General features: G+C 20.2%; 3 protein-coding genes across 3 annotated transcripts; 2 read left to right on the top strand and 1 right to left on the bottom strand.

Moving 5' to 3' along the window:
- Nucleotides 1–740: 740 nt before the first annotated feature.
- On the top strand, nucleotides 741–1,775 carry PGSY75_1360100 (putative RNA-binding protein; the record flags this gene model as incomplete). The annotated part of the gene is made up of 4 exons (XM_018787627.1): nucleotides 741–818; nucleotides 1,063–1,224; nucleotides 1,354–1,615; nucleotides 1,726–1,775. The coding sequence occupies 4 exons, from the start codon at nucleotides 741–743 to the stop codon at nucleotides 1,773–1,775; spliced, it is 552 nt and encodes a 183-aa protein (XP_018640369.1).
- A 1,177-nt stretch (nucleotides 1,776–2,952) lies between these two features.
- PGSY75_1360000 (hypothetical protein) lies at nucleotides 2,953–3,486 on the top strand (the record flags this gene model as incomplete). Its single annotated transcript, XM_018787626.1, has 1 exon — nucleotides 2,953–3,486. One exon carries the CDS (start codon nucleotides 2,953–2,955, stop codon nucleotides 3,484–3,486), a length of 534 nt encoding a protein of 177 aa, XP_018640368.1.
- Nucleotides 3,487–4,615: 1,129 nt separating this feature from the next.
- On the bottom strand, nucleotides 4,616–10,849 carry PGSY75_1359900 (putative membrane protein; the record flags this gene model as incomplete). The annotated part of the gene is made up of 1 exon (XM_018787625.1): nucleotides 4,616–10,849. The coding sequence occupies one exon, from the start codon at nucleotides 10,847–10,849 to the stop codon at nucleotides 4,616–4,618; it is 6,234 nt and encodes a 2,077-aa protein (XP_018640367.1).
- Between the last annotated feature and the right edge of the window lie 125 nt (nucleotides 10,850–10,974).

The following is a 10,974-nucleotide window of genomic DNA, read 5'->3' as shown; positions in this document are numbered from 1 at the left end:
TTTTTTTTAACCACTATATATTATTTTTTTTTTTTTTTTTTTTTTTTATAATTTTTTTTTTTAAAAATATTAATTTTTATTATAAATTTTTTAATTTTTTTTTTTATAAAAATTGGAATAAAAAAATTTTTTAATTTTTTTTTTTTTTTTTTTTTTTTTTTTTTTTTTTTTTTTTTACTTATGATTGAATAATATATATTATAAATATTTTAATTCATTATATTTTAAATATGCTGTATATAAAATATATGTATAAATATATATAATATAAATATATATTTTGTCGAAATGTTTGAATAATAATACTTATGTATCTCTAATTATTATATTAATAAATATAAATATATATTTTTATTTATTTTATTTTTTTTTAAATGACAAAATAACTTTTTTTTTAAGTATAATAATATGTATATTAATATATATATATATATATATATATATATATATTAATTAATATATATTTTTTCTCCCATAATAATATTATTTATTTTAAATTTTTTTTTTTTTTTTTTTTTTTTTTTTTTTTCCTGGAAAAAATAAAAATAAAATTTATAAAAATATATAAATCTTTTTATATTTTTTCAAATACATTATTTTAATAAATTACAAATTATTAAAAAATATATAATAATAAAATTCCAGCATACTATATTAATATATATTATATATATTATATTATATATTTTATTATGTAATAATAAATTAATATATTATAGAAATAGAATAATATATGTAAAATGAGGGAAAATGATAAAGCGGAACAACAAATATCAGATATGACAACTTCTAAGGATGAAAAATCTAATAACAAAAAGGTATAAATAAATGATCTATACAAGTTAAAAGGAAAAATAAAATAATAAAATGCAATATTATATATATACAAGATATAGTGGATTCTATATATATATATATATATATATATATTTTAAATTTATGATGAATACATTGTTATAACATATAGATGAGTAAATAAATAAATATAAATGTATATATTTATATATTATATAGTAATTATATTTCAATCATACAAATATTTTTATATATTATATTTTTTAGCCACATTTAAGAAAAGCAGCAGGTATTGTGTGGAAGGATCCTACATTAGACGAATGGCCAGAAAATGATTTTCGAATATTCTGTGGTAATTTAGGGAATGAAGTATCAAGTGATATTCTTGCTAATGCCTTTAGAAAATATAAGTCCTTTAATATGGCCAAGGTAAATAAAAATAAATTATAAGAATATATATATCAATACACTATATATATATGTTTACTGTACGTGTCCAATATTTTGGCATATATATTTTTTTTAATTTATTTCATTTTAACAATATTAATCTTTTAGGTGATAAGAGATAAAAGAAATAATAAAACCAAAGGATATGGTTTCGTTTCCTTATCTGATCCTCAAGATATGTTAGATGCATTGAAAACTATGAATAATAAATTTATAGGGAATAGACCCATAACTGTAAAAAGAAGTAGATGGAAAGATAGAGAAATGAATTCTCAGAAAAATAAAGACTTTGATAACTTTTTAAAAAATTCTCAATTGCCTACAAAAAAATTTAGGAAATTTAAAAAAAGTATCAACAATAATAATAAAGGTAAAAATGGAATAATCAACAATAATACATACATATAATATATATATATTATATTATGTGAATATATTATATATATATATATATATATATATATTTCTTTTTTTTTATAGATATTCATGAAAGATTAATAAATAAGGATACATTGAACCATATTAGATAAGGATAATGTATGATAATTTTAATAAAATTATTTCAGTATTATATTATGAAAAATGATATAAAATTATAAGCATGGTACCATACCTATCACGAATTTAATAAAATTGATTAATATATTTTAAAAATATTTATTTCAAATGTTGAATTAAAAACATTTGTGTGTTTGTATTTGTAATTTTTTTTTTATTTTGTCACATATATAAGATATAAATATAGATTAATATTTATATTTCATATTATTTTTATTTTATTTTATTTTTTTTTTTTTTTGGTATATTTTTATAATTCAATTTTTAAAATGTTTTTCATAATATATATTATTACACCTTAAAAGAATTTATATATATATATATATATATATATATATATTTATTTATTTATTTATATATATATATATATTTATTTATTTATTTATATATTATACAATATTGATATAAATTACGAAACGTCTAAAAAAATACTAATAAATTATCGATGTAATCAATACATATATAAATTTAATGTTTACATATTATATTATCTTATTACAATTTTATATTTCATGTAATCTTTTTAAAGGTGTAATATTTTGACATTGTAACTTAAAATAATTTTTTATAAAAAATAATATGATTTTATTAAAATAAATAAGTTAAAAAAATAAAATAAAATAAAAAAATAAGAATTTTTTTCTATGTTTTTTATAAAATTTTCATATAAAAGGAATACAAATAAAATATAGCTGCCTTACACATGTCATGTTATAATATCTATACATACGTGTATAATGGCATATAAATATTAATATATATGATGTATTTATGTAATATATTTCCTTTTTCATTTTTTATAATATTATATATTCTGATATTATGACATAACTTTTTTTTTCTTTATAAAACATTAAACATAAGAAAAAAAAAAGAAAAAGAAAAAAAAAAAATTTGATGAATAGATCTTTTTAAAATAAAACAAACATATATATATATATATATATATATATATGATAATATTTTATATTTTTAATAAAATGTTTATGATATATTAAATATTACATATAAATATATATTTCCTTATATGTTAATTCAAATTTCTGTATATTATAATATGAAATAATAAATATATATATATTTTTGTGTTTTTTTCCTTTCCTTTTGTTTTGTTTTATTTTCATTATATATTTATATTTTTCTTTAATAATGAATGTATCAAGGATATTATTAAGTAACTCTAAAATATTAAAGAGGAATATTGAATTTAAAGAAATATTTACACCTAGATGGTTTTTAGAATGTCCTAATTATAGTCGCATGCCATTATGGAAAAGATTTTTTGAAGGACAGTATACAAATGGATCTTTTTTATTTTTTGGAAATGCATGGACATCAATGTTTGCTTTTGCATTTATGTTATGGTATTCAAGAATTTTTGATCCTCCACCTTTAGAAAGAATAGATAAATACTGGTTGAATTCACCAAAATTTCGTATTTTATCTGCTTTTTATAATCAAGGTAAAAGACCAGGGGTTAAAATATCTTTAATGACTTATGAAGCAAGATATTTTTACAGAGGTATGGATCATCCATTTACTATAAATGAAATTAAAGATTTATGGTTCAAGTTAAAAGAAAACTACTTAATAGAAAGTGTACCAGCTATTCAATATCCTTATGTTTTTAGGCAATACAATAAGGTCTCATCCCCATCAGATTTACACGTACACCTACATTAAAAGTAAATATAATGTTATACACTACAATTATATATATATATATATATATTATTTAGATTTATTTTCATTCTTTTTTTATTATTTTATTTATTTTATTTTTTTGTGACAATTACAAGAAATATGTTTATACTTTATTTTCTATACACACAATAAATATGTATATATATAATATTAACAATATGTTTTTCTTTTTTTGAACAATAAAACTTTTCAATAATATTAGTTAACTTATATGTATCATTCTCCAAATATAATGAGTATATTATTAATATATATATATATATATATGTAAAGGCAAACAAATTGCCACGTTAAAAATAAAATAACCTTATAAAGGTTCTTCATACAAGTAAATTATCCCTTTTAAAAATTAAATAAAATATATTATATAGACAGCTATAGTTCATATAGAGCTAAAACAAAAGATATACATAATAATACATATTTATTTTTATTATAAATATGTACTAGACAATATTTTTATAATTAAGTTTCAAGTTAATAAATTTTTAAAATATCAAACGTCGGACATATATATAACATTTATGCTTCTTTTTTTTCTTTCTATTTATCATAAAGAAAAAATAAAGAATAATTATATATAACATCGAAACATTTATTAAAAAAAAAAAAAAAAAAAAATGAAAAAAAAAGAAAAAAAAAAACAAGGAAATTAAATAAATTTAATTAAAATTAAAAAAAAAATGAATAAAAATATACATGTTAAAAATAATATATGTGATAAAGAAATTTAAAAATTGAAAACATGACGTCAGCATACAACAAAAAAGAAAAAACAAAAAAAATAAGATAAATAAAATGAAAAATGTAAGGAGAATATGGAAAATAAAAAATATATATATATATATATATAAACAATTAAGTAGGGTAAAAAGGATATCATAACATTGTGGTAATGTTATATAAAGAAATAAATTAAACATAATATAAAAAAAAAAAAAGAAAAAAAAAGAAACAAAAACAAAAGGTAAGAATTACTTAAGCAATACAAAAGAAGTTATAATTTATAAATAAATAAATAAATACATATATATATATATATATATATATATATATATGTGTACATATTTTTATGCATATATGTACTCATATATTTTGTCGTATATTTTTATCTGTGGAGACTTCCCACTCCAGCGGGTGCAACCCTTAATACAAAAACATTTCCTCTTCTTCTATCAAGTCTACTTACTCTTTCATGTGCTCTTATATTCGATATGAGCACTTCTCTAATATCATCAATAATTTCTCTTTTAACTTGATAAAAAGAATGTTTTAAAAAATCTACATTTGTTTCAACAAATGTAGTATCTATGACGTCCATGTCTAGCCATGCATATTTATCAAATGATATATATACTGTATCATTTTTTTTAAATTTTTGATTAGACATTTTAAAAGATTTCTTTTTGAATTTCATAGATGAATAACGTTTACTTAATGTATTTTCATTAAAATAAATATTTGTTCTTTGTTTTTTAAATAACCATTTCCTTTTAATTTTTTTAAAAGCTGTAGAAAAACGAAATTTTTTTTTAGATTTAAATGTTTTTAAACTAGTATCACTAAATTCAACAGTTTTTAAAAAGTTTTCATTTAAATAATTTTGTGAAACATCTTCTGAAGCACAAGAAACTCCACCTTCTCCTTCACCCACATCATTTAAGTCAAGAGTATATGAGTTTAAAACATTCTTATCAGTTTTAAATGCTTTATTTATACATTTGGATTCTCTTTTATTCTTTTTTTCTTCATCTTTATTATCTATTTCTTTTAATTTATTTTTATTTTCTTCATCAGCATATGAAGATATAGGAAATAAAACACTATCACAAACTTTATATTGTTCAATTTTACAACGCTGTTTCATATATTTATTTCCATCACTATTAATATTAAGATAATCTTCATAATGATGAATTTTATATAAAGGTAATTTTAACTTAAATATCCTTTTTCCTAAACATTTCTCTCTATTCCATGTTTCTGAATATGTTAAAGCTTGGTCCCTTGTATCACCATACATAACTATATGATTACAATGAGACCTTAACATGAAAAAATCTTTCTCAAGAAAAGTATCTAATGGATAATCAGGATTTAATAAAATAACCGTTTTTACAATTATTTGTTTCTTTTGTTTCTTATTCTTTTTATCACTGTTTGTTTTAAGATTCCCTTTATTTTGTTTACTTGTTGTGTTTTCCCTTCTTCCAATATTGTTTGTACTATTACTATGGTTTATATTGTTACTATTGTTTATACTGTTACTATTGTTTATACTGTTACTATTATTTATACTGTTCATATTATTACTATTAGTTAGGTTATTACTTGAATGCATATTATCAATACCATTTTTATTATTTTCATTAATGTTATCAGTGTCGTCATTATTTTCATCCGATACATAATCGTCCTTTCCAGTTGTGAAACGTTCCAACCCTTTGGATTTTGCATTATCGCCCTTTTTTATTTCAGATTCCTTGTTTTTTAATACATTATAAAATAAATTGTCCTCTACACAACTGCGGAAACCATTAAAAAAAAGTCGGGAGCCACAAGAGTGACTAATAATATGAACATTTTTAATACCACAATTTATAAGCTCCTTTATAAATGTTCTAAATGAATTTCCTAATATAGACAGTTCAGTTCTTTTCTTAGCAACCGGATATGAAAGAGCAGAGAAAGCACCCCACATTGCACCTTCCCAATGAAAAACAAATGGCTGGATATATGCAGGTAATTTAGAAAATGACACTAAGTGAGCTAATTGAGAACATCCATCATTTAATTTTACATTATATCCATGTATATATATAAGAATTTCTTCTGGCATAAAATTCAAATTTTGTTTTAATGATAAAGATTGCCATCCATCTATCAGAATTTTTTCATTATGTTGATGTCTAAATTGTTCCCATTCATCTTCTTCAGCAAATACTTGTGCTATAGTTTTATTTCGTTTTATATTTGTTGGTGATATAGTAGGAGAATTAAAATTTCCATAAGATTCATTCAAATTCATCATTTTATTACCTATGGTTCCTATTATTCTTTCATTTTTATAATTCTTCTTATATTTTTTGGAACGTAATAATTTATCCCATTTTTTATTACCCGATGTTATAAATATAGTACTTTTTTTCCCTTGTTTTGAATATTTATTAACAAAACTTTTTATTTTAGAATTTTTCATTTTGTTCATACTTAATTTTTTCGTAGATTTATCAAACACACTACTTTTTCGTCTATCATTTTCTTTTAAATTTCCTAAAAGTCGATAAGACGATTTCTTTATAACATTTTTTCTTCTTTTAGCATTTGATCTTTTTAAACTTATACCATCTATTTCATCACTAGATAATATTATATTACTATTCTTTTTCATATTTCGTTGAATTCCAGATTTTATAAACGATTTAAATATGTCAGACATAAACATATTCTTATTCTCAACATATTTATCAATATTATTATGTTCATGTTCCATATTTTTTAATATTTCCTTTCTTATTGGTATTGATTCATAATCATTTTTATCAATATCATATTCATCAACATCCTTATTATTATTCATATCATAATTTTCATACATATCGTTTTTATTAGAAGGCTTTTCTATTATTTTATTACAATTTTTTTTTTTTTTAACCAACTCTTTATTTTTCAATTTTTCTTTTTTCTGTTTACTTAATTTATCCATCTCAGTTTCATCTTCTGAAATAGGTGTATCCACACTCTTTAAGGTACACACTATCATATTCTTATCACAACTTTGTTCTGAACTCTCTTTTCTATTAATTCCTATAACATTTTGTTTCTCAAACAATAAGCAATTGATATTATCATGAATATTATCCTTCTTATTTTCTACAAAGGCAGAATATTCATTCTGACTAAAAATCGAATGCTCATCTATATATTCATCTTTATCTTGTTTTATATCTGATGCCTCTTTTTTTAAAATATTTTTAACATTAGGAACATGTTTTTCATAATTTACAAAATTTTGTGTACTAAATCTACCATTGGGATAGTCATTATTACATCTATTTTTAATATTATTATTTAATACTGTCTTTTTGTGATTATTACCTTGGTATATTTCTTCGTATCCTTTAATATCTACAACAAACTCGTCGACATTAGAATTAACTGAATTTTCCTTTCTACTATTACATTCATTTATATACAATGGATATGAAACATATGAGATATTATTTCTAATACTTGGTTCGTTCGTAGGATTATTATATAACACATTCTTTTTATTATTATTTTTTTTTTGATTAAGCTCTAGTCGATTCATATAACTATTACTGTTCTTATCATGCGCTGTAGGAACATTGGGCCTAGGTGAAATACTATTAATACTACATGATTCATAATTTTTTTTAATCTCAAAATTTTCATAAACATTCTTTGGTAATTCAAGAATATCACAATTGAAATCTTCATCAAATTGATGTCCATTCATATCATTGTTACTATTAAATGCAGATTCTGTATTTTTATTTATACCTTTATATTTTTTTTCTTTATATGTATGTTCCTTTGGTTTGGTTTGATTTTTATTACTATCACTTGATTCAAACAAATATGATGCTTTATGTAATTCTGTTGGTTGTAATGTTTTATTCATTTTGTACAGATAAATATCATCCTCCATAGAATCTAAATATTTATCAGAAATTTTATTCTTATAATATGAGTGATAATTTTCTTGCATAGCTACATTCATTTCCCTATTGTTAGAAGACGAATTAACATTTTTTAGAGTACTATAAACTTTATTTTGATTAATATATAATGAATTTTCCTCATTTTCTACTTGTTTCCATTTTTCTTCTAATTTTTTAAATTTGTCCCTTTTATGAATTTTCTTATTTTTTTTTTTTTCATGTGGTACATGTACTAATTTAATATTAATTTCATCAAGGATATCATTTTTTCTTTTTATAGAATCAAGTCTTTTATAATTATGAACCTTTAAACTCATAGTAACATGATCTAATGATATCATACAATTATTTGAACAAGTTTCATTAGTTGTACCACTATTTACTTTTAACATGTTAAAACACCACTTTAAATCAAAACATAAAATATCTTCATAATTTTCTTTTAATATATCTTTTATTATAATATCATATCTATTAGTAGGTAATCTACCATATATATTTTTTTCAATTTTCGGATTAAAAAAATGAGTAAGTGGAAAATCATTAAAAAAATGACCACTTATAGAACATTCCGTACATGCAACACCATATCTAACATCAGACCAATCTTTCCCAACACATGCAGCAAAACCTACTCTTGTATTAACAAATAAGGAACCACTACCAATTTCTTGTGATATAAATGGACCCACAGGATATCCATGATACCAAAATCCTCTTAATTTTTCACCATAAGAATGATCTTCTATCCATTCACCATATCCATGCGGTCTTCCATAAATATCTGTTTTCCCTTTATATCTTAACTGATGACTAAATGGAGCTTCGTCATTTGTTTCAGTTATCATTTTAAATTTAAAATTAGAAAATTTATTATAAAAACAATTTACAAGACGATAAAACGAACGATATGCGCATAAGCATAAACAACAAACATTATTACCACACATACCAGCAAAATCGTTATATCTACTTATTGTTATATTTAATTTATTTGTTGAAATTTTCTTTTTTAATATTCTACAATGCTCCGTACATGGACAAAAAAATCCATATATCGCCAAAAGAGGACCAATAAATATTATAATCTTTACTATAATAATTAATGATAATTGTACAATACCATATAACATTAAAATATGTTCCCCACGAGAATTTTTGTCTAATTTATCATTTTCAAAAAAAAGTAATAAAATTACTGCACATATAATAAATATATAAGAAGCATAAATAGGCCAATGTAAACTTAAACGCGTCTGAAATTTTGCAAATATTATTATTCCAATTGTTAATAAAATAGCTTCAACAAAAAATAATAAACTTGTTTGAATTTCAAAACTAAAATTAAACTTATTATTTTGATATGATACATTAAAATATTTCCATGATATTAATATTAAACAAAATATAGTTATAATAAAAACAATTTTTTTTGATATAGGTTTTCTAATACCACTAAATCTTCTACGTAATCTTCTATAATCCATATATCTAATTGTATAAATTAACCAATCCATATTTTTTAATTCTTTACTTAATTCTTTTTTTCTTTTTTTTTTAATATCTATATAACCCATACTATTACTGTATAATTCTTTCATATTATCATTTACATTATTTTTATCTATACGTACGTGATTTCCATTTTTTTTAGATTTTTTAAAAGATGAACAACACTTGCTATCCTTCTTTCTATCTAAATTCACCTCATTTATTTCTTTTATATATGAACCATCACTTTCTTCATCATTATATATACTTCTCTTTTTTAATATTTTTTTCTTTGAAAAATCATCATCCATCTTGTTCCATTTATCTTCACCCATTTCAAACATAAAACTATTCATTCTATTTGTCAATTTTTGTTTATTTACATCATCAATATAATTGTTATTATTCATACTATTGCTATTTTGATTTCTAGAATCAGTCGATAAATCAAAATGGTCTATTTCTTTTTCATTTTCATCCTTATCATCTGTCCAATTTTTTAAGCTTTTCACATTATTTAAAACATGTTTCATATTCATATTATTATTAAATTGATTCATATTATAAACATTTTCATAATTATTTTGATTCATATTATATATTTCATTTTCATTTTTATTTCGATCACTTAATCTTTTATTTAATATTTGAATGTTATCATTTTTATTATTATTATTGTCTATACTACAAACTTCTTCAAATAAATGGTTCAAATTATTTTTTTTATGATTTAACATTTCTTTTTTTTTATTACCCATTATTAACATATCTTTATTTTTACTTACTTCAGCATATTCACTACTCATTATAAGATCTTCGTTTTTATTATTATTTTCATCCTCGTCCAAACTTGACAATGTAGACATATTTATTGAATGTTTATTTTTATTACTCGTTATTTTTTCATTTTCATTATTATTGAACTTACTCATTCTTTCTATATTCTCATTTTTTTTTTTTAACTCTACATCATCATTAGAATTGTCTTTTCTGTTATTCAATTGTTCCACTTTTTTATCATATAAAATAAATATATTATCTTTTGAAATATCTCTCAACTCGTTAAACTTTGTTGTATTACTACTCTTGGTATTATTATTTATATATTTTAATTTGTTACTATTATTATTATTACTATTTTTTGGTTTATTTTTTTGAATATCCATATAATCCTTTTTTTATTAATTTTTTATTTTATTTTTGTGTTATTAAATAAGACAAAATATACAAAGAATGAGTAAGTTCAATAATAATGAAAATGAAAAAATAACGAGTAATAAAAATAAACATT

Source organism: Plasmodium gaboni, chromosome 13 (assembly GCF_001602025.1).
Source record: "Plasmodium gaboni strain SY75 chromosome 13, whole genome shotgun sequence".
NCBI classification, from domain to species: domain Eukaryota; phylum Apicomplexa; class Aconoidasida; order Haemosporida; family Plasmodiidae; genus Plasmodium; species Plasmodium gaboni.
Note: the sequence above shows the minus strand (reverse complement) of the source record. Positions and strands in the feature narration are given on the sequence as shown.